General features: G+C 33.0%; 2 protein-coding genes across 3 annotated transcripts; one reads left to right on the top strand and one right to left on the bottom strand.

Moving 5' to 3' along the window:
• Positions 1-758: 758 nt before the first annotated feature.
• On the bottom strand, positions 759-1,394 carry LOC108336632 (transcription initiation factor TFIID subunit 8). Its single transcript, XM_017573104.1, has one exon. It carries the CDS (start codon positions 1,392-1,394, stop codon positions 759-761), a length of 636 nt encoding a protein of 211 aa, XP_017428593.1.
• A 12,018-nt stretch (positions 1,395-13,412) lies between these two features.
• On the top strand, positions 13,413-23,152 carry LOC108337452 (probable LRR receptor-like serine/threonine-protein kinase At1g06840). 2 transcript variants are annotated; one of them, XM_052879794.1, is made up of 21 exons: positions 13,413-13,549; positions 13,740-13,911; positions 14,617-14,767; positions 15,283-15,354; positions 15,533-15,604; positions 15,877-16,020; positions 16,131-16,202; positions 16,307-16,378; positions 17,176-17,250; positions 17,799-17,867; positions 18,043-18,111; positions 18,274-18,345; positions 18,472-18,558; positions 18,771-18,839; positions 18,997-19,478; positions 19,945-20,103; positions 20,305-20,588; positions 21,307-21,358; positions 21,534-21,784; positions 22,269-22,403; positions 22,604-23,152. In XM_052879794.1, the coding sequence occupies exons 2-21, from the start codon at positions 13,812-13,814 to the stop codon at positions 22,949-22,951; spliced, it is 2,835 nt and encodes a 944-aa protein (XP_052735754.1). In that variant the 5' UTR covers positions 13,413-13,549; positions 13,740-13,811; the 3' UTR covers positions 22,952-23,152. The 2 variants fall into 2 exon arrangements, with proteins under 2 accessions (XP_052735754.1, XP_052735753.1); XM_052879793.1 differs by having other exon boundaries at positions 13,413-13,626.
• Positions 23,153-25,035: the final 1,883 nt, after the last annotated feature.

Here is a 25,035-nt window from a genome sequence, read left to right as displayed (position 1 = left end):
AATATATAATGGGTGTAAAATTCATTTTATAAACTAATTTTCAAAAATTGAGTTAGATTTAAATTTCATTTTTTAATAAGACATTTTTACAGTAGAATCAAAAGAAGTAATTTTCGTATATTTACGTAAAAAATTGCAAATTAAACGAATTGATTTTGAAAAATGTCTCTACCAAGAATATGTTTAGTAAACAATTTTAATTGGAATGGCTTTTGAGGTCCTTATAGAGATGAAAAAAAAAAATTAAGAAAAATATATGTTGTGAAACATATTTAAAATAAATGCTACCGTAGATGTTAGGTTTCATGCCAACTTAAATAAAGAGGCTACTTTGCAAAGTGTTCCTGCGTAGGTTAGGGATTTTATGAAAGGACTTGTATTAAGACACTTTTAAACATTGTATTCACTAAGATTATTTCCCAATTTTACAATCACAACTAAAAGGTTAAATAAATAAACTAAAATACTTATTAATTTAAAAACTGAAAAAAAACACATTTTCATGTTATTTTTAAGGTTTAATACCCAATTTTGTCCCTACTTTGGTTCGGAAATCTCAAGTTAGTCCCTTTATAGAAATGTGAGTACAATGAATCCTTACTTGTAATTATTTGACTCTAATGAGTCCCTTCCGTTAAATAGAAGGAAACGGAGTTAGTGAGCTGATGATGTGGCAGTTGTCTTTGGTGAGGTGTCAAGACGCAATTGTTTATGTGCTTACGTGGTGTTAGGGTTCCTCATTTTCAAATTGCGTTTTATTAAAAATTGGGGATAAAAGGATTTGGGGGTGATTTGTTGGAGATTACTGGAGCAAATGTCTCCAAAGCTGAAATTGGTTCATTTTCAACGAAATTTTCAACAGCAGGATAATCGAGAACCACATCATTGAAAACCTTGACTGCAAGGGGAACAGATACAATTTCCTTGTCCTCAATTTTCAAAGGAGCGGCAACGAATGGGTTACCTTCTGCTGCTATTCTTTTTGCCTTAGTGTCTGCAGGGTCCAAGGCAGACTTGTCAAACATATTTGAGACCATCTGCTGCTTCAAATTCAACACAGGCCACTCTCCCTTGCCATTCTCTCTTTCTTGCTCAAATTTTACTGCACGAGGTTCTGTACCCCTTCCATTCACCACTGGTGACTGTGAATAGTTTTGTGGATCAGGGAAGGCAGGCAACCAAGCAGGAATATGATCGCCGGGAGGTTCTTCTCCTTTTTGCAAAAAGCTTGGATTAAGCACCCGTTTCTTCACAACTGGAAACCGAGGAATAGGATGCGCAAACACAACCGGTTCACCCTCGTTAACAAAATGAAAAATTTCCCTAATAACATCTGAACTTTCAAGGCAATGGTCCACCTCAGAAGCACCTGCAAATCCCTGCACCGATGGCATATCTTCCAACCCTTGAATGACATCAAAAGCATGACATTCAGTTCTTCCTGCAAGATTAGCATGGCAATGTGCCGATCACTGCCTGCCTCTGTCTTCTTTCTCGCACACGGACATGCCCTAATCTCCAACAAATCACCCCCAAATCCTTTTATCCCCAATTTTTAATAAAATCCAATTTGAAAATGGGGAACCCTAACACCACGTAAGCACGCAAACAATTGCGTCTTCACACCTCACCAAAGACAACTGCCACATCATCAGCCCACTAACTCCGTTTCCTTCTATTTAACGGAAGGGACTCATTAGAATCAAATAATTACAAGTAAGGATCCATTGCACTCACATTTCTATAAAGGGACTAACTTGAGATTTCCGAAACAAAGTGGGGACAAAATTGGGTATTAAACCTATTTTTAACATCCTATTCCTATTTGGGTTGTTGCGATGTGACCGATAGTTATTACTTCATCCACCCCACAATTACTAAATACATCCCCAAATATTAAGAAAAGACGGAAATAGGATTGATCAGTGCACCACATTACACCACCACGTCTACGGGCTTCCACCATTGTCAGCACCGCACAACTGTGGTAGAGGAAGAAGAATAAAAAAAATACATATTTCATGTGCTCCGAAAGAGTTTATTTCTAAAAGTTTTTTTCAGAATATATTTAATTTATTCCCAAAAAAATCTTTCCAAAACATATTTTATATATAAATATTTGAAAAAGCTTGTTTTGAAAGGCAGTTTATAAGTTTCGAAATTTTTTACAAAAATTTCATTCTAAAAAATTTGTTCCAGGAATATATTTCATATGCTTTGAAAATTTTATTTCAAAAATAATTTCTTAGAAATTTTGTTTCAAATATGTTTTTTCAGAATTTTTGTTTCCAAAATGTTATTTCGAAAATTTTATAAAACTTAGTTTTGGAAAGTTTTCAAAATTTGTAATCGATTACTTTTTCGAAAAGCGAAATGATGATTTCAAAATTTTGAGGGGTGCGTCAAGAAATTTTGGAAGTGAAGGCATAACCCATATACATATCATCTCTGATGTGTAACTTGTTATTAAACCTTATCATCTCACTAAAGAAAAGAAAATAATTTATCCATGAATTGGATGTGAAGATTTACTTATTCATTATATTTAGTTAGCATACAATTTTGTTGAAACAATTCAAATTGGTATGTAATTGGTCAAACACTAAATTATAGAAAGATAATATAATATAAAATAAAATAAAAAGGTTAAAACCATAATTAAGATAGAGTGAATTGTTTGAAAAGTATCTTTTAAAATTTCAAAGAAAGACTTTATCTAAAATTGTTGATAAGAGAGGAAATCGAATGAAGCTGTGGGTGGTGCCAACATTAAAAATTGAAAATAATAAAAAATAAATAAAAACACAATAACTTATATAGATTTATATACTGATTTTGATTTACATTGAGTTAATTCAAACAACCTACACTGAATTTTTATTAATTTCTTAAGAATATCTAATCACAAAACATCTAGATAACTATATCGAGATAAAAATAATCTCATCTTGAAACACTTTCAAAAAGATTACAAGATAATAAAAATACTATATTATACTTATATCATCTTGTCATGCCAAATAAAACCTTATTATTTTTAGTTTAAAAATAACATTCTTTATGTTTTTAACAATTAACATTTATCTTAATTATATTTTTAATAAGATGACAATTATATATATATTTTTCAAAATAAAATAATAACTAACAAGTAAATAAAAAAGGAAGATTTACAATATATACATTTTAAAAATAAGCAAAAAATTATAATATTGTTTCGGTGGATATTTTCGGAACCGAGAGACTAACCTGCTGACGCGTCTGGGCCGCTCGCTCGCTTCCAAACTCCTACTGTTGGCCGATCGGTGTTGGCGCAAGCCGATCGGTCTCCTTCTTGACGAGGGTGGATGTACCTGCAAAAGATACTCCAACGCTCAAGTTAGGCGTGTGATTTTGAGGAGCCTCGGCTCTTAGTTGAATGTTTTGTGAATGATTTTCACTATTGAGTATTGGAGAGTAACGTAGAGTAAATAATGCCTAAGTGGAACGTACCTGGCTTTTGGCCCTGGCTTTGTATTTATAATTTACCTCATGGATCCTGAGCTGATATAAGCCCAATAAAATATAAACAGAATAAGATATAAACAGATTACCTGAATATCCGGTTGTTTGTTTGTAACCACTCGGTTAATATTTTATACTATACATTATGCCCCCCAAGTCCGAGTTAAGCGGTTGGCTTTAGCCGTGGTTAACTATAGGACTGATGAGTTTGAGGGAGGCTGCGTTGGCGGAACTGAAAGCGTTTTACCGCTCGACCTTCAATAGTAACCGAGCGGGATTTACCGCTCGTCCTTCAACAGGAACCGAGAGGAATTTACTTCTCGGTCTTCTACATTAACCGAGCGGGATTTACCGCTCGTCCTTCAACAGGAACCGAGAGGAATTTACCTCTCGGTTTTAGACACTTATCGAGAGGGTTTTACCGCTCAACCTTCGACATAAACCGAGAGGGATTTACCGCTCGTCCTTCAACAGGAACCGAGAGGAATTTACCTCTCGGTCTTCGACACTTATCGAGAGGGTTTTACCTTTTGTCCTTCGACATAAACCGAGCGGGATTTACCGCTCATCCTTCTACAGGAACCGAGAGGAATTTACCTCTCGGTCTTCGACATTTATCGAGAGGGTTTTACCTTTCGTCCTTCGACATAAACCAAGCGGGATTTACCGCTCGTCCTTCTACAGGAACCGAGAGGAATTTACCTCTCGGTCTTCGACATTTATCGAGAGGGTTTTACCTCTCGACCTTCGACATAAACCGAGCGGGATTTACCGCTCGTTCTTCAACCGGAACCGAGAGGGATTTACCTCTCGGTCTTCGACATTTATCGAGAGGGTTTTACCTCTCGACCTTCGACATAAACCGAGCGGGATTTACCGCTCGTCCTTCTACAGGAACCGAGAGGAATTTACCTCTCGGTCTTCGACATTTATCGAGAGGGTTTTACCTTTCGTCCTTCGACATAAACCGAGCGGGATTTACCGCTCGTCCTTCAACAGGAACCGAGAGGAATTTACCTCTCGGTCTTCGACACTTATCGAGAGGATTTTACCTCTCGACCTTCGACATAAACCGAGCGAGATTTACCGCTCGTCCTTCAACAGGAACCGAGAGGAATTTACCTCTCGGTCTTCGACATTTATCGAGAGGGTTTTACCTCTCGACCTTCGACATAAACCGAGCGGGATTTATCGCTCGTCCTTCTACAGGAACCGAGAGGAATTTACCTCTCGGTCTTCGACATTTATCGAGAGGGTTTTACCTTTCGTCCTTCGACATAAACCGAGCGGGATTTACCGCTCGTCCTTCAACAGGAACCGAGAGGAATTTACCTCTCGGTCTTCGACACTTATCGAGAGGATTTTACCTCTCGACCTTCGACATAAACCGAGCGGGATTTACCGCTCGTCCTTCAACAGGAACCGAGAGGAATTTACCTCTCGGTCTTCGACATTTATCGAGAGGGTTTTACCTCTCGACCTTCGACATAAACCGAGCGGGATTTACCGCTCGTCCTTCAACAGGAACCGAGAGGGATTTACCTCTCGGTCTTCAACTTTAACCTAGGACTTACCGGTCATCTTTGAGATGGCTTTACTTCTCTCCCGAGGGGGATTTACCGCTCGGTCTTCGACCTAGGGGTGTTTCCTAGGGAACGGGCTTTACCGTTCGGCTTTGAGAGGGTTTTACCTCTGCTTTGAGCTAGGAGTGTTTCCTAGTGAACGAGATTTACCGTTCGTCGTTGAGAGGACTTTACCTCTCTCCCGAGGGGGATTTACCGCTCGGTCTTCGACCTAGGAGTGTTTCCTAGGGAACGGGCTTTACCGTTCGGCTTACCTCTACTTTGAGCTAGGAGTGTTTCCTAGTGAACGGGATTTACCGTTCGTCGTTGAGAGGGCTTTACCTCTCTCCCGAGAGGGATTTACCGCTCGGTCTTCAACCTAGGAGTGCTTCCTAGGGAACGGGCTTTACCGTTCGGCTTTGAGAGGGTTTTACCTCTCTCCCGAGAGGGATTTACCGCTCGGTCTTGGACTTGATCGTTAATTATGAACTTTGCTGACGAAATTGGCAATTAGTGTTTGTAATAGGAGACTTCCCCTTCGTTAATTGAATTCCATGAAGTCCGTTTATGACTAGATCTTAGTATGCACTTGCATAGTTGATGGCGTGGATTTTGATATATATTTATTCAAGATGTTCATTGCTGAAATTCTCATGATGATATATTATGGTATATAACCGTATAATAAATGATTCGGTTATCAGATATTATGAATTGCACTGAATAAATAACATAGATAATAAACAAGGTATCAAAACCGTCTTGAGATTTTATAATATTGTTGTTGATAGTTATCTCTAACACAACAATTTCTTTGACTATTTTAATCATGCCAGAAAATGTTTCGGTTATAATAATTAAATAACTATATTTATAGTTATATACCAAAAAATATTTATCTTGTTGACGACGTCTCACGTAGAGATGATGATTCATCTACTGTAGTTTTCACTTTGTCGAAAGTTTCTGGTGTTGATCTGAAATAGTGATGTCGAGACTGAACGCTCGTCTTGGTTTCTTGTGGTTTCTAATCATCTTTCTGGTGCTTTGTTGTTCATCCATGCTCCTCGTGGTCATCATTGGGTTTGACGCTCGGCCCCACGGTGGGCGCCAAAATGTTTCGGTGGAAAGTTTTGGGGACCGAGAGACTAACCTGCTGACGCGTCTGGGCCGCTCGCTCGCTTCCAAACTCCTACTGTTGGCCGATCGGTGTTGGCGCAAGCCGATCGGTCTCCTTCTTGACGAGGGTGGATGTACCTGCAAAAGATACTCCAACGCTCAAGTTAGGCGTGTGATTTTGAGGAGCCTCGGCTCTTAGTTGAATGTTTTGTGAATGATTTTCACTATTGAGTATTGGAGAGTAACGTAGAGTAAATAATGCCTAAGTGGAACGTACCTAGCTTTTGGCCCTGGCTTTGTATTTATAATTTACCTCATGGATCCTGAGCTGATATAAGCCCAATAAAATATAAACAGAATAAGATATAAACAGATTACCTGAATATCCGGTTGTTTTTTTAACCACTCGGTTAATATTTTATACTATACAAATATCACAAGCAAAATTGGTTTTTTTACCTGAAGCGCTAAGAGAAAGTAGTTATAAGAAAAACACAACACACTCTAATTTTAAAAATGCTATTAATATATATAATCTTTATTTCATTTATATTTATATTTTTAATCAAATCATACATAAACATACTAAAAAGTTATTAAATTTAATTATATGTTTTTACAACTATTAATTTATTTTATGCTCCAATAATGCTTTTCTTCGTATTATTTTTGAAAATCTTATGATTCTAATTTTTAGTTTTTAATTTTTATAATTTTTTATTTGAGTTTGAGTGAATATAACATTTTTAATTAAAATATAAGAAACGAGTGTTATTTTAATAAAAATTTAAAAAGACGAGTATTATTGATTAAAAAATATAATAGAGATAAATATGGATTTAAAAGTTAAAGAGAATATAAATGTTATTTTATTTAAAAAAAACTTCAATTTCAAAATAAGAAAAGTATAATATTATTTATAGAATGACAATGTAGTACAAACTACGTGGACTAATTAGCCATGACAAAAAAATTCGCGTTCGCGAATATTTTTGAATAAAATCCGCGGTGAATAGTTGATACTTTGATATTTTATCAGTTATATTTAAAATATGTTTTTTATTCATTAATTCTTAATCCAAAATAATAAAATTAAGAAATAAATAATTCTTGTTTCAGTCTATTTATATGCAAATTATATATGTCATGCAGAGCGAGCCAAAAATATTTGTTATAAAAAAGAATGCCTAGAGTGTCGTTATATTGATATTGTAAAATATCTAAGCTTATTTGGTTGTTTACGTTCCATATGATGAACGCGATGCTTATTAGTTATAGTGCACCTGATAAGCTTTGGGGAGAAGCCTTGCTTAATATGTGCTTTTTACAAAATAGAATACCTCATAAGAAGACTGGTAACACTCCCTATGAGCTGTGGAGAGGTTATCAACCTAACCTTAAATATCTAAGAGTATGGGGATGCTAGCTAAGGTGATGTTACCCGATTCCTAAGAAAAGGAAAATAGGCTCTAAAACATCTGATTGCATGTTCTTAGGCTATGCTGAACATAATGCTGCCTATAGGTTTCTAGTTTTTAAAAGTGATATACTTGAAAGTAATTCTATAATGGAGATGAAAAATGTTGAGTTTTTTGAACATGTTTTTCCTTTAAAGGTTAGTGAGACGTTTCAACCTGTAGATAATAATAATAATGATGCCTTGTGTGAGGAATTAAGAAGGAGTAAAAGACAGAGGAAGGAAACTTCTTTCGGTAATGATTTCTATACCTATCTAGTTGATAATATCCAAATAGCTTTGTAGAAGCTATTAGAGCTCCTGATGCAAAACAATGGGATAAAGCCATTAAGACTGAAATTGAATCAATTCAAAATAAAATAATACTTGAACCTTAGTAGATTTTCCTAAAGGAGGAAAATCCATTGGTTATAAATGAATCTTTAAGAAAAAGTATCATTCTGATGGATCTATAGAGAAATATAAGGCAATGTTAGTAGCAAAAGGTTTTATTAAAAAATCCAACATAGATTATTTTGAGACTTTTAGAATGGTGATTTGGAGGTGGAACTTTTTATATGACTCAACCTGAAGGGTGTGTTGTACCTAGTCAAGAGAATAAAGTATGTAAACTTTTAAATTTTTTGTATGGGTTGGAACAAGCATCAAAACAATGACATGAAAAACTTGATAATGTATTGTTATTGGATGGTTTTTCACCTAATGATGTTGATACATGTGTATACTCTAAATTTGAAAACGATGATTGTGTCATTATATGTTTGTATGTGGATGACATGTTAATTTTTGGTACATGCAATGAAATTGTCGCTATAACTAAACTGTTTCTAGGATTGATTTTTGAAATGAAAGACATGAGTGAAACCAATGTGATTTTAGGTGTTAGAATAATAAGAAAGGGAGATAGTATATTGCTATCCCACCAAAAATACATTAAGAAACTTCTTAAGACGTTTGGGTATTAGGATTTCAAACCCGTGAGTACTCTTTATGATGCTAACTCTAAATTAATGAAAAATAAAGAATAATCTATATCTCAGCCTCAATATGCCCAGATAATTGGGAGCTTATTGCACTTGATGAGCTTTTCTAGACCTGATATTGCTTATGCAGTAGGTAGATTGAGTAAGTACACTCAATGTCAAAATCAAGAACATTGAGATGCACTTTCAAGGCTCATGAGATACTTAAGAGGTTCAATGAATTATGCCATTGAATATAGCTGATTTCCCTTTGTACTAGAATGGTACAATGATCTAACTGGATCTATGATTCAAATGAGACAAAATTTACTAGTGGTTATGTATTCACACTTGGGGGGTGGTGCGATTACATTGAGATCAGCCAGACACTCAATTATTGCAAAATCAACAATGAAATCTGGGTTTGTCGCTCTTGAGATGGTTGATAATGAGGCTGAGTGGTTGAAAAAATTCTTAGCAAACATTTCACTAGGAATGAAATCAACCGCATCGGTGTCAATAACTATGATATCCAAATTGCAATAACTATAGCTAAAAACAAGAATTACAATGGAAATAATAGACATATACAATTGAGACACAATTTGGTGAAACAATTGCTAAAGAGTGAAACTATTTCCATTGACTATGTGAAGTCAGAACAAAATCTAGCAAATCCTATGACAAAACCCTTAGGAAGAAATATGATCTTAGAAACATCTAGGGGAATGAGACTTAAGCCACTGACAAACAAACAAGTGATGGTAACCCAACCTTTGTGATTAGTGCTCCCATGAATAAGGTTCATATGGGTAAAAACAAATCACTTGTTAGTTCTGATAACACTAATTTGATTTTAAATCAAATATGTCCATTCCTATGGTGTGTGTGAAAGTGTTAGAGACTGCATTATTAAGAGGTTAAACTTTGTAATTAAACAAAATTTTTAATGATCTTCATATCCCTTACGGGTGGTGTATGATTTGCAGCATACACTTGATGAAATCACTTATATGAGTGTCAAGTGGGGCCGCTTGCATGAGATCTTGGCATGATCTCTAGAACACTCATGAATATCAGGCACGCACATGGCCTATTAAGCGCAATACAACGATAACAACAAGGATTGTGGGGATGTATTGTGATTGATAAACCTCTAATATACGTCAAGTGTCCTTGGTTCATATAACTTGCTATACCAATTATACTGTGTGTTAAGTTTCTTGATCTAGGAGCTCTGATACATTACATCTTATGAAACCCCATTAATTTCTCTTTTATTTCTTTCGTCTTTTATGTATATATATATTTTGCAATATGTGGGGGATTGTTATAAAAAGGAGTGTCTGCAGTGTCGTTATATTGATATTGCAAAATATTTAAGTTAGTTTGGTTGTTCACATTCCGCAAAAAACATTGGAACGTTGGAACTCCAAGTGGTCAAAATCACTCATCCGCAAGTCTCGCTCGGGATCATCCACGTTCAAAGAGTGGTTTTGCTCATCCGCAAGGCACAAAATCAGTTTCGAAGGCACAAAATCAGTTTCGGGAAGCTTCTTTCATAAGATGTTTTTTTTCCTTGGATCACTCCTTTTCATGCTCTATAAATAAAGCACTTCATTCACTCCAAAATACATAATCAAAAACCACTCTTTCATTCTCTCTTCTATTAGTTTCATTCTTTCTCTTTTCTTCTTTTCCTAAAAATATTCTAGGTTTATTTTATACTCTTTTTAGAGATTCTTGTTAGTTTTGAGATCTTCAAAAATTCTGAAAAGTTCCTATTATATTTTGGGGTTTGCACAATACACCAGAGATAAGTCCTTGAAAATAGTAATCTACATGCCTCAAAAAATCTTTCATTCGTGATTTTTATTTTTTTTATTGTCAGCTTCTATAATAATATTTGCGAAGATACATCCATCTAATATATTTTTTATGAGCTAAAACGGAACAGGACAATATGTATTATTATCCCTAATTATCTAGCATGACTTAAAAATATTTTCACAAATAAGTTTTAGAAGTAAAAAAAAATTATGGTAAATTCGATCTCCATTCTACCCATCAACTTATTCAAATTTGGCAACTTAATTATGATTAGGATCTCCAACATAAATAGACTTCTTCTATTTAAATATTGATTTTAAGACTTTTCTCAAGATTGGATAGCTTGAACAGTGTGAAATCACCCAATAGTTTAATGATTATGTATTTGAATAATAATTAAAAAAAACGAGTTACTTTGAGAATTAAAATTTAAAAAAGTAATTTGTTATACATTTTAGTTAAAAATGTTAGATATATTAACATAATGTGAAAAAAAATCGTATTGAACTGTATCTAACACATCCAAATTTGTCAAACTTTACTTGAATATATGGAATTTGATAAAGTCAAACCTGTATCTATGTAGAAAATTAGTTGACCGTTGTTCCTTTTATATATATTTATCAACCTCAAAGTTGAATTTGCTTCAAATAATTTTTAATACGATAAAAAAGAAATTGGACACCTGTTGCTTTTTTGTGCATGATTGCCTTCTGTGTTTGCTTATACATATAATCAATTTTTGTTTGTACATGTGATTTGAATATATAAATATAAAAGGATATTAATTTTGAATTATATTATATAATATGTTATAAAATTCTTCGACCAACGCTCATTTTTTTTTTAAACAGAAGACATAATAATATTCCTAGCTCATAATGAAAATATTTTTAAAGCAAGTATTTACCAATATATTATCATTTTGAATTCTAGGTAACATTGTTTTACTATATATCATTTTTTCTTGAACTTCTTATTCGTTCAAATTCACTCTTTTCATCTTCAAGCTAATATGCAATTTTTTTTGTATGATAATTTTATTTCGCCCATAAAAATGAAATTTCTCCATTATCTTAATCGGATTCGGTGGTAAATAAATATAAAACGGTAAGAGATAACTATGTTTTAAAAAAATAATATCATTTTTAGTTTAAATTATATATATATATATATATATAAGAAATGTAAAACTATTGTACTTATTTTCTCGAGGAAGCTTTTCTTTACACACGAAAGTGTTATACTCACACCGATACTTATTAAAACACTGAATTTTAGACCACTAGGTATAACAAGGCATATTCTGTAACAATCTGAATTAGTAAAATTTCTCTATTAATAAAAACATTTCATAATTTATATTAAACATACAAATTATATAGAAATACTCTATGTATTATATTATTCCTTCGAAGAAAGATTTCAAAAACAGAATACTTTAAACAAAAAAAAAAATCATTCCAAATCACTTCACTCCCGTTTCAAATAATGCAAATCAAATCAAAGAGAATTTAAATTAAAATAGAATATATACATCGTTCACACATCTCATACTTCTTTCTTTTTCATCTATTATTCATTATTTATATATCATATATATCAAACACATGTATCTTATTTTTTTCTAAACTGATCACATATAATTTAAATTCAATTAAAATATTAATAATACATTGCAATAACATAATATTTAATTACAATATTTTCATTAATTATATAAAAATAATCAAAATTTCAGTTGAATCTAATAAGTAATGAAACGAAAATATTTATGGTAGACAAGTAGCATCAAAATCCTTGATAAAATATTGATTTGAGAATGTTTAGTGATTCAAAAGTGAAATTAAGTGTCAACAAGTCAGCGAGTTCACTAATTTTGTTGCAATCGATGGTATTACATAGACACTTAACATTACATCAAATTTTGGGACTTTTTTATGAGTTTAAATCGATCAATTTGACTTTTCCAAAACTATTCATTACTAAATATGTCTTATAAGATTACAAGTTAGCTTTGTCTTAGAAATTCCTTATTAAGGACTAAAACAACACAAAAGAATTGAAATTAATTTGTTCTATTTGAAAAACTGACCGGATGAACTTAAAAATCTTGCTTCAAGAATTTTTCAAGTGGTTTCTGATTCTCAAAACAAATAAACAAAAAGTGAGAACTTCTAGAAAGAAGTTAAGTAACTTAGAAAAGTAGTTTGTAGAGAGATAATATATTTTATAAACTCATTCATAACAATACTATTAACCTTTTAATATTAAAATAGTCAAATCTCACTATTTTTAAATCACTATTACATGTCATTTTTTATGTATTTATAAATTTTATTTACTATAACATGTTTCAAATATTAGTTATACTAACTTTTATTTTCATATACATAAAAAAATGTTATTATTCGTAAGGAGTTGTTTTTTTTTCTTTAAATTTTTAAATTTTTCCTTTGATCTTTGAAATTGGAACATTCAAGCACACATGTAAGTAGTTGTCTCTTTCTTGTCCAATTCAGCCGTCAAGGATAAAAATATCTAGGTAACTTCATACAACACCTCTTGAAAATAATACCCTAAGAGAAAGGACCAATTCCATATAATTAACCCGCTCTTATATTTGATTCCAGAAAGTCAACACCACCAGCTACATAAATAAATATGATTAATTATATAACATGAATCTCTTGTGTTTGGTTCCCCAAGTTAAGAATGACCAACTCCACTATGAAAAGTTCTCTCCCTCTTTTTAATTACTTTAGTTGATATTTACGCTTGCACCTACGTTGAAAATTAAATTAGCTACAGTAACGAAAGTGATGGCCTTCGTCACCACTCCTAAACTACACCTGCAATTCCACGTTGCATTGGAGACCTGGTCAGAAGTTTGCATTCACCTGTGTACTCAGTTTTCAATGTTAATCTTATTTGTTATAATGACATATAAAGTTGTAGTTCACGTGTTGCTTCTCTCATATAATATTTGCTTGCAGGTTAATTATATATACAATCCTTTTCTGGGATAGGTTCTACTCTGTTGTTCCCGCAAGTGGGGTTCATTATTTTCTTGTTCTAAGCTTTCAGTGAAAAGGGTATTCTTATAAGGTTTTCTAGCTTTCTGGGATTTTTTTTACTTGGATATGCATGCATGAGGTTGCTTTTGCAAAGGGTATTCTACTTTGATTTGATAGCTATCTGTGTTTTGGATTTAGAAGAATATATGGGGTGGTGGGTTTTAAGTGCACGCAAATGAATGTTTCTGACTGGTGTTGTTGCTGGTAGGGAAAGAAAAGCAAAACCCTGTTCAGTTCAGGAGAGACAATCTAGAGGCTTTGTGTTTTCTGGGTTTCTGGGATGTATCTTTCAAAGGGTTGCAGGTGTGAAGTTGTTCTCTTTTTGTGGTTTTCCTGCTATTTTCTATTGGCTGCTAGTCAGGTCACTGACCCCACAGAAGGTATATTCCTTCCCTTTTGTCTTTTGTTTGTATTCCATGGTTTGCATTTATGATTCTGAAAGTGGTAGTAGGAATCAGTTGTTCTGTCCGGAAGCACTTTCTGTTAAATCCAATTTCATATATCACCAAATCTTTCCCCCTCTTTGTGTGGATCCAATGGGTTTTTATCAATATATTCTTTGTTATAATGTAAAATATTATCCATGAAGCCATTATCAGAAAATGGAAATATTTTATCTGTGTATAGTAAAATGATAATCCCTCAATCTCATTTTATTTGTTGTGCTTGGAATATTTCTCTCTCTCAAATTATTTTCCACTTAGAATATAAGGAAAATAATGATAAATTTTTCCCAATTATGCCCTCTAGAAATGAGCTAGTAGATGACAGTTGCAACTGTTAAGAGTAATTGATCCTTTATGTAAATATGGGTGTTTTAGTCAAATAATATTATGTTATCACAGAAATGGGTATAAGTAAAAGTTTCTTATGATTTTGTGGACTATCTTAATTGACAAAATGAGATCGAGGAAGTAATATTTAGAATCAATAGAAATATTCATTTATTGTTTTCTGCAAAAAACATAAACGGTGCTGCTATAGTTTCTTTTCACATATTTAAAAAAATAATATGTTTATAATGTCATGTTGTTTTCATTTGCCTCTCTTGATAGTATGATTGTTTCATTTACTTTAACATGCAGTTGAGGCATTGAGAACCATAAAGAGAAGTTTGATTGATATTAATGGAAATTTGAGCAACTGGGATCGTGGAGATCCATGTACATCGAACTGGACAGGGGTTATGTGCTCCAATACAACATTAGCCGATGGCAATCTACATGTTCTACAATTGTATGACTTTGATCTTCCACTAAACCTTTGTTTTTGTAATAGCCATGTTAACATATGTATAACCTTCCTTGTTTTGGTCAATGTTTTATTAACTTTTCTCCCTTTTGATCTGCTCAGTTTCGTATAGAGTCACAATAGTTGTTGAGTCCAAACTTTATTAATCAGAAACTGTTTAGATTAAAAAATTTGAACTTACTACAACAATGGGTATTGGCTGTAAGTTCACAATGCTGTACGATGATATTTTCTGTATTTTGACAAATTCATATATCTTGAAGCCAAAGAAAAATTTCTGTTTAACTACCTTTCTATCTTTTCATTACTTATCTTTTACTTCTAGAACCAATACTAATAATTTAATGCTCTGCATAATAGTACAGTGTCAAGTAGTATACACATGTAAGCTTCAGAATTCAGATTATATTTTCTTGATTAACTTTTGACAAATCACTTGGAACAACTTTTGCTACTACTATTGACACATGCGTTTGAGGACTGTTTATTTTTGTGTGTAGGCAACTGCTGAATTTGAACCTGTCTGGAACTTTGGCACCAGAGATCGGCAACTTGTCTTATTTGGAAATAGTGTAAGGCAGTAGCTGCATTGATGTTTCTAATGCAAACCGGTCACATATGAACACTCTTCAATTTTGAAATTTCTAGCTTCAACTTTTGTAAAATATATAGATTCATTTAAATTTTTTCATTCTGTAGCAGCTTGCAATTACTTCCTCTAGTAATGGTTTGAATTTTCATTCTTGAAAGGGACTTTATGTGGAATGACATAACTGGGAGTATACCGAAGGAGATTGGCAATATCAAAACTTTGAAACTCTTGTAAGTGCAGTCATCTATCTTGGCCAGCATGCAGGACCATGGTTGAATAATTTAGCAGTCTTGATTTGATTTCCTACTCATTAATACATATTAGTGCATGACCAAGCACATCTTTGAATAAAATGAGAGTGGTGTTTCATAGGAATTTGAAGTCAAACACCTGTTTCTATAGAACTGAAATTGAATTCAATTGGTTTCACAAGTAAACGGCTGGTATTTTGACACAGTTAGAATATTTCTTCTTTCTTTCTTATCAAATAAAGTTTTTGCAGACTCCTGAGTGGAAATAAACTAACAGATAATCTGCCTGAAGAGCTTGGCCATCTTCCAGTGCTGGAGAGAATGCAAATTGATGAGAACCATATTACAGGACCCATACCACTATCATTTGCAAACCTGAACAGCACACAACACTTGTAACATTCTTTACTATTATTACTAAAGTTTTAAAAACTATCACTCTTGCTACTTTCTTAGCAAGAAAACTGAAAGGAAATAATGCCTTCTTCTTTTCCCAATGGAGCAGCCACATGAACAACAATTCACTTAGTGGACAAATCCCAGTACAGCTTTCAAAATTAGGAAGCCTCATTCACCTGTAAGTTATTGGTGACATGATAGCCACTGACATATTTCTCTGGCTTTTATTTAATCCTTCATTTTGACGTTCATATTAACAAGATGTATCTTTTGGACATGCAGTCTTCTTGACAACAATAAATTGACAGGAAATCTCCCATCCGAGCTCTCTGAGATGCCAAGCTTGACGATACTGTATGATATATTATTGTGTTAAACAGGCTTGTGTGCATGTCTTTGAGTTCATTTGGTTATGAGTTTGTTTTGGATGAATAGAGTGCATATTCTTTATGTATGTTCAGGCACATCTTGCTTCTCTTCCTCTGGTTTTTATTCTCTTGTTAGATACTTTTATTCTGTGACAAAATGTCTGATTTTGACCGAGTTAAGCTTTTTATTTCAATTTTACATGGTATGATGTGAAGGGAATGTTGGGTACAAACAATGTCCCACATCGGGTAAAATAAGAGATGAACATGGATTTATATACACATAAGATACCTAAATTGGTAAGAAGCCTTTTGGAGTGGTACCAAAAGCAAATCTGTGAGGGCTATACCATAGTACTTTATGCTCATATTTCAAATATGTACCATTCAAACTCATTTATGCATTTGGAAAAATTTCAACAAATATATGCTATGATACTCCCCTGCCATCTTCAAACTGTTTAGCCTTTGGTTATTTCACAGAACTGTGCATTAACCCAGGAAGAACTGTTTTGCTGAGTCTTTGTTAGTAGCATGCTCATATGAAGTGATGCCAACCTATCATTACAAATTGGAAATGCAAGAAGTGAAATTCTAAAGTTGAATATTAAAAACCTAAGAACATTATGTTGGAAAGTTAACATTTCTGTCATTGTACTGTTAGACCCTCTGGTTTTTTTGAAGTTTTTGTTTCTATAATGTTAGCTGAACTTGAATCAATAAAGACGTCTTACAAATAAATAAATATTTGAAGTAACATTTTAGATCTTCTTGTTATTGCAGTCAACTTGATAACAATAACTTCGATGGAAGTAGCATACCAGAATCTTATGCCAACATGCCAAAATTGTTGAAATTGTAAGTGCATTTTGTGATTTTGTGTTTACAAGGAGTGAAGCTGCGGAAGCCTTTATTTTAATGTATTCTGAATACTGATTTAAGATTCTAAACCTTTGTGATTTCTAGTTTATGAAACTTTTAATTAGAGGTGCTTAAACTATTAATATATATATATATATATATATATATATATATATATATATATATATATATATATATATTGTTTCATGATATTTAGACAGTTTGGCACTTTGCAAAGCACATATGAAAAAGAATTCCATAACATGGTCTCATTCCCTCTCTTTTCAAATGAGTATTTACATATTGCTATTAGTCTGATACTGTTGCATTAGCCTAATGTCCAAATTGTTTTGGAAAAATATTATGGTTTTCTCTATTTCCTTTTTCTTTATTTGGAAGATACTGCACTAACATTGAATGATCAAAGTTATGCTTAACAAATTTTCATGTCTCAAATAAAAATATTTAGTTCTATGAGGAGAAATGATCAAAGTGTAAGGTTGATGGTCCATATGTTCTTACTGGTGTTTTCTTGGCTTTATCAGAAGCCTTAGGAACTGCAACTTGACAGGATCAATTCCTGATTTCAGCAGGATACCACACCTGGCTTACCTGTAAGTTTAGTTATTTCATTTTCTTTCAAATTAGTTTATGCATTGACTTTATTGGCTTTTTATCAAAAGAAGTGGCTGCACCTGACAAAATATTGAGTTAGACAATGCACATGTTTAAAAATCCGTCCAAGAATTGGTAACTGTTTCAACTGATTTCTACTTCTGTATGTTCCAGTGACCTCAGTTTCAATCAGTTGAATGAATCAATTCCTACCAATAAGCTATCAGACAATATGACAACTATGTAAGAACTTCTATTGCTTACAAATCTATTAGTCATGCATTAGTTGATTTGGATTTCTCCTTACGGATATTTTCCTCATGTTAAGTGGTTGGAGAAAATAGTCTAAATATAATTACATGGATTGCATGATATATTATTGTCTTACTACGAGGACTTGTGCAGTGACTTATCAAACAACAAGCTCAATGGAACAATTCCATCCTACTTTTCTGGTCTTCCACGTCTTCAGAAATTGTAAGTTTGTCTTTTGTTTCACCCTTTCTTCTTCTACATCAAACCGTAATGTATTTGAACACATACATATATGGAACACTGCTATAAAATCAACGATTTTTCAAGACGTATCTTTCCCTATGACAGGTCAATTGCCAACAATGCAATCAGTGGCACTGTTTCTTCTACCATTTGGCAGAACAGGACTTTGAATGCAACAGAGCAACTTATCTTGTAAGACATGAAATGATAATTACGCAATTTTGCTCTTGTAGGTTGATATCGTGGAGCATGAATTTATGTGTCCTTCATTTTTCTTCTTCATTGGGTGATACCATTTGTGAGAACATGCAGATGTCTGTATATTCCCAAGGCATCCTGTATCCATACAAGTGTTTTGTTAGCTTTTATTTTGATTTTTCTGTTTTTGATTTGCTCTGTTGCAGGAACATGAAGCATAATCAACTTACAAGCATATCAGGCACTACAAATCTTCCTTCAAATGTCACACTCATGTAAGAGTGGTGGAGAGCTTATCCTCTTTCTTTGTCATGCATGTTCATAATAATTATACAAACCTTATGACAAAAGTCAAATCTCGTTGAACATTGATTGACATGAATTTCATCTTGGGTAACTTGCCACATTATTATTGAAATTACTGTTTTTCAGGCTTGAGGGAAATCCTTTATGTTCGAATGACAGCTCCTTAGCTCAGTTTTGTAGACGTGAAAGTGACAATAACATGGACGGAAGCTCAAGTGTTCTCTGTCAAAGTCAAGGGTGTCCCCCTTCTTATGAATACAATGAGGAGTGTATCTGTGTTGCCCCATTGATTGTTCATTATCGGTTGAAAAGTCCAGGTTTTTCAGATTTCCGTGCATATGTTACAGAATTTGAGAGCTTCCTGTCAGATGGTCTTAGTGTGCATACTAATCAGCTGTTCATTGAGCGTTATACGTGGGAAGAAGGGCGATTGAGAATGAACCTGAAGCTTTTTCCAGAATATATTGACAATTCAAGTTCTCGTCAGTTCAATACAAATGAAGTTGTTCGAATTAGAGACATGTTCAGAGAATGGGATATTCCGGACAGTGACCTGTTTGGTCCTTATGAACTCTTGGACTTCGTTCTACTGGATATTTACAGGGAAGGTGAGTTACAGAAACTTATGATGACATGATAGAGTGTTTAGAAGTACTTGGACAATGTTAACAAGAAAAATGAAGTTGAACCTCAGTCAGGTGGTTGAACAGTGATCATGAAAACTTAGTTTATGGACAAGTTAAATTTTTTTAGAGAGATCTACATATTAGCTAGATGAGTGAGTTTTTATATATTAGCTTATGCATAAGCTAATTTTAGTTGATTGAGAAACCCAATTCATTTTTCCTTCATATTTTTTCTCTACTAAAGTTGCTTATAAAGAAGCTTTTCCAAACAGCCCTAGTGGTTCTCTTGATTCTATTAATAGATCAGCCTTTTTATAGTATAGTTCATACTTCACGTGTCAAATGAGTACTTTGAAATTATGTTCAAGGTTGATACCACATATGGAATATGATATTGAAAACTGTTTTATGGTTGATCACTTGAACTCATATACTCCTTATTATGCAGCGACTACTCCGTCTTCAAGTTCAGGGATAAGCACAGGTGCACTGGTTGGAATAATCTTAGGTGCAATTGCCTGTGCAGTTACATTATCTGCAATTGTTTCCATTCTTATTCTGAGAGTACGCATGAGAGATTATCGTGCACTTTCCAGACGGCGTAACGGTGAGTATCTTATAGTGAGTTAGCCTATTATTTCTTCCTCTTAGAAATGTCTTGAACGCTTTGGCTCTTGTATAATCTGATGTCTAGATGTTGTTGCATATGTTTTATTTTGGCATAACTCTATTATAAAGCTAATTTTCTCTTATCATGAAGAATGAGTTGATTGTATATATCTTAAACAAAGGCTTCAAAAATTGACAGCATCAAGGATCTCGATAAGAGTTGAAGGTGTAAGATCATTTGATTACAAAGAAATGGCATTGGCCACAAACAATTTTAACGAGTCTGCTCAAATTGGAGAAGGAGGCTATGGGAAGGTTTATAAAGGACGTCTTCCTGATGGCACAGTTGTTGCCATAAAACGTGCACAGGAAGGTTCACTGCAAGGTGAGAGGGAGTTCTCTACAGAAATAGAATTGCTGTCAAGGCTACACCATCGAAACCTTGTGTCTCTCATTGGATACTGTGACGAAGAGGGTGAACAGGTAACTTTTGTTTCACAGTTCAAAAATGTAAACTCAAAAGTAATTTTTATACAAGTTTTATTTTTGACGAGTCTTGTTATACTGTCTCATGTTTATTGATTTGATTCCACTAGAATGTGGTTTGTACTAAAATAAGATGTGGACTAAAACTAATATTAAAATTACAAGGAGTTCTACTAACGCACTGACATACTGGTTACAATGTATTTGAAAGTAGAAAAATCATCATTAAGTGCTAAGTAGAATTTACAAAATCCGACAATTTTCAATAAATTTCAGTCAATGTGATGAAATTTGAATTAGCCTTATCTCTACTGAATTTAAGATCTCCAACACACCTCTTTTCATGTCAATGCATGTATATACCATGCATGAACTAAATATTTGCAAATGGGTTAATAGTAACAACAGACTTTATTAGAATAGACTCTAAGACATTTTAGTAAGTGAATTTTAACCAACTCATCCTTACAAAACCAACTTGTAACATAAGGATTATCTTCACTTATGTACTATAAATTAATCTTATCTCTAATCAATTTGGAATCTCCAATAGAAAGTATTGATGAATTATAGGTAGGGAACTTAAGTAATCCAAATTCATATTCTTTTGCTTAGTATCCTTTCAAAACATTTTGGTTCTGTTTCTCCGTTAAATCTTATTTCCTTTTCTGATTAGTTCATTTGTTCTGTTTGTTTATTTTATTTGTGCTTGCAGATGTTGGTTTATGAATATATGCCAAATGGAACTCTAAGGGATCACCTTTCTGGTATATTCAAACTTTTATCATCTAGTTTTCTGTATTCCTCGTATAAGTTTTCCTTGTTCTTTCTGGTTCCAATTTGGTTTCAAGTACAACGAGACTAAAGTTATAACAATACTTTTAATTTAATAAAAAAAATGCCTTTCTATGTCTTAACTATGTAGCTTACGTTTTATGGCAGCTCATTCAAAAGATGTTTTTAGTTTTTCTCTGAGGTTAAAGATTGCTCTAGGATCAGCAAAAGGTCTTCTATATCTGCACACAGAAGCTAATCCTCCTATATTCCACCGAGACGTGAAGGCCAGCAATATATTATTGGACTCTAGGTACACGGCAAAAGTTGCTGATTTTGGACTTTCACGTCTTGCCCCAGTTCCAGATATTGAAGGAAATGTACCTGCTCATGTATCCACAGTAGTAAAGGGGACCCCGGTATGGCTTTCATAACTGTCTTTGCTTTCACTGTAATTGAGCATGTGTTTTAGGAACTATCAGGACAATTATGTGTATAAAATAACTGCTGGCAGTCAGGTTTGTGTTTTGTATATTGTAATTTGCAGTGTACATTTCAAATCCAAAACACAAAGAGGTGTCTTGTTAAGAAATGGACCCAACTTATATATTATAAACTAGTCTTATCTTTGTTCGACGTATTCCTCATGCCGAGTTATACTTTGATACCTTGTTCATTAAAATTGGACTTTAAGTTTAATTCAATTTTACAAAATCAACTTGTAAGATAAAATTTTCACCCACTTGTATATTGTGAACTGTGAATTGACCTTATCTGTAATCGATATGGAATTTCTAACATGTCTAACTAATTCATTGGAAATTATTTTTATATATTGGTTTAGGTTGAATTTATCCGTTCAATGATTTAATCTTCTGTTTGTACATTGTTCTGAACGTGCAGGGTTATCTTGATCCAGAGTACTTCTTAACTCGTAATTTGACCGATAAAAGTGATGTTTATAGTTTGGGTGTTGTATTTCTGGAACTTTTGACTGGCAGGCCACCAATCTTTCATGGTGAAAATATTATTAGACAGGTATGTTATGGTTTCACTTGTTGACAATTGGAAAAAAATAAATTGAGTCAACCTGTTTTAACTTCAGCACAAGATAACTATAACTAAAAAGAGAATACCATTTCGTTTCATCTTCTTATTTTCTTCTTCATGTAAGTGCTTATTGAGAAGTTTATGTTAGTATGACCTAAATCTTTTTGTTTTTTCCTTTCTTATTTCAGGTTAATATGACATACCAGTCTGGTGGAATATCTCGGGTGGTTGATAAACGTATTGAGTCTTACCCATCTGAATATGCAGAGAGATTTTTGACTTTAGCCTTAAAGTGTTGCAAAGATTCACCAGATGAGAGACCTAAAATGGCAGAAGTGGCTAGAGAGCTTGAATACATCTGTTCTATGTTACCCGATTCAGATACCAAGGGAGCTGAATATGTTAAAAGTGATTCTTCTGGTACAATATTCAGTTCAGAACCTTCATCATCTATTATAATGACTCCTTTTATTTCAGGAGATGTCTCAGGGAGTGACCTTGTCAGTGGAAGCATACCAACCATCAAACCAAGATAGAAGTTGAAAAATATACCTTGTTTTGAAAATATAGTTGATTGAACCTGAGAGTGTTAATTGATACCTTGTGAACTAGACAATGAAACCAATTTACTAATTTTCATTTATTCTTTTTGTGCTGCTTTGTTGTATGAAATTGACAGTGGATTTGCTTGTAAGTTATAATTAATTAATTTTATAACAGTGAGAGATATTGGTTTACGATGCTGCATTACAGGTACTTTTGAAGTACTAATCACATGTATTTTAGTCAATCAGGATTTCAAGTTCTTGACTTCCGTGATTCTTACATAAAATTTGAAGTAAATATCTAAATATTTGGATAATCACACTCAAAAAACTATTGAAAAGAGGGAAGAATCAAACACTTAAATACATCACTAAACATATCATATTAACGATACACGATATAAGACTTAGACATCTCATAATATCGAATTCCCTATCAAATTCTTGGATCCAAAAACAAGACAATAAACACTCAGATAAGTATATAACAAGATTCGGCAATGTGTATGGTAGCAGAACAACTGTCTTTCTGTCTTTGTATTATTGATTATTTATGTAAAGATTTTAACATTACCACCACACCCAACTCGTCACTACACTCTGCTTCCCTTCAGCAATTGTTTATACATCGTACTGTAGACACCTGTTTCCAGAATGACTGTAACATTTGATTTGTTCTTTAATCTGTCTCAAGTGTCACCTGGAATTCAAGAGTTTCGTTACTTTTCTAGTTTTGGAGATTTGGAAAATAAAGCAAGATGACAGAAAGAACGTTATATTATCTGAAAAAAATGAGTAGTGGAGGTTGCTCTTTTGAGTACGAGGATGGGATGTCAAGTTTTTTTCTTTTTTTTTTTCTGTGATAATGTTGGCAGTATTTTAAAGGTGAATTGGTATGTAATGTGCAAGAAACTTAGTTTTTTGATAGCCAATGCAATTAGAGCAGGAAAATTATTTTAAACTAAATTCCTCTGTCTTTTGTTTTTATTTTTAATTACTCTCTGCAGTATTTCGTATTTATAGATTGAAAAACAGTCACACATATATTATAAAATATTATGACAATACATTCATTATATATTGAACATCGCAATAGAATAAAGCATAGGAACCAATACACCATAAAGATTATTTACATGTATAAATCACAGGTACCAAAAACACAAGTTGATTAAATTTTTGTTGTATGTATCCCCGACTCAATTTAATTTTTTCTTAATGGGTTGAAAGAATTAAAGTTGATTTCTTCGTTTGAAAAAATGCCTTGTATTAATTTTAAATATTTGTACAACACTGATTCAAGCAGTACTACCTCTTTTATTACTGAGTTAAATAGGCCGAAATATTACCCACATAATCCTATTGCTAGATTAGCAAAAAAATGTTACCTGCCCAATCACTTAAGACACTGTTCCATATCACTCTTTTCTTTTTTCAAATCAAGACTACACTTGCCATACTTAACTGTAGCTCCCTTTTTTTGCATGCTTAATTGTAGCATTCTATTTACATATCTGATAAACAAAAAATAAATATTTAACATGTATAAACAAATTACAAAACATGTCATCCATCAGTTGTGGCTAAAAGGAACTGGCCCAATATAGATGAAAATTACAAGAGTTACGGTAAAAATTTAAAATAGAAAGGAGCAGAGAAAACAAGATTACTTGTATTAAGTATGTTTACTAAATATATATTCAATTGATTAAAATCATTGCAGTTATGAGTGATTACATTAAGAAAGAAACTTCATTCTTTTAATTCTTTAACTATATGACTTTCAGTTTCATAGCTAATTTTCCTCATAACCCCTTGTTCATTTAAAATGTCCGATTGGCCTTTTCTAGTTTAAATTAAATCAAGTTTAGTTAATAACTTCATGATCAAGTCAAACATTAATATGTATTTAATATAGATTTGTCTCAATCATAAATATAATAATTATCAAGTGGATAATTGGATGGATTATTTGAAATATATATTCACCAACTTGAAGTAGATTACTTCGTTTAAATCTTTTTTTTTAAAGAAAAGTGAATGTCGTTTAGTTTGCAATGGATTTCTTTTTACTC

Source organism: Vigna angularis, chromosome 7, assembly GCF_016808095.1.
Source record: "Vigna angularis cultivar LongXiaoDou No.4 chromosome 7, ASM1680809v1, whole genome shotgun sequence".
In the NCBI taxonomy this organism is placed as follows: domain Eukaryota; kingdom Viridiplantae; phylum Streptophyta; class Magnoliopsida; order Fabales; family Fabaceae; genus Vigna; species Vigna angularis.
The sequence above is the reverse complement of the archived record's forward strand: the minus strand, read 5'-3'. Positions and strand labels throughout refer to the sequence as shown.

Bases quoted from the DNA above. Each gene is read 5' to 3' on its own strand.
- LOC108336632 (XM_017573104.1), bottom strand. From the start codon at position 1,394: ATGCCATCGGTGCAGGGATTTGCAGGTGCTTCTGAGGTGGACCATTGC.
- LOC108337452 (XM_052879794.1), top strand. From the start codon at position 13,812: ATGTATCTTTCAAAGGGTTGCAGGTGTGAAGTTGTTCTCTTTTTGTGG. The intron at 13,912-14,616 runs GTATATTCCTTC...TTTAACATGCAG, and splicing joins GGTCACTGACCCCACAGAAG to TTGAGGCATTGAGAACCATA. The intron at 16,379-17,175 runs GTATGATATATT...TTGTTATTGCAG, and splicing joins ATGCCAAGCTTGACGATACT to TCAACTTGATAACAATAACT.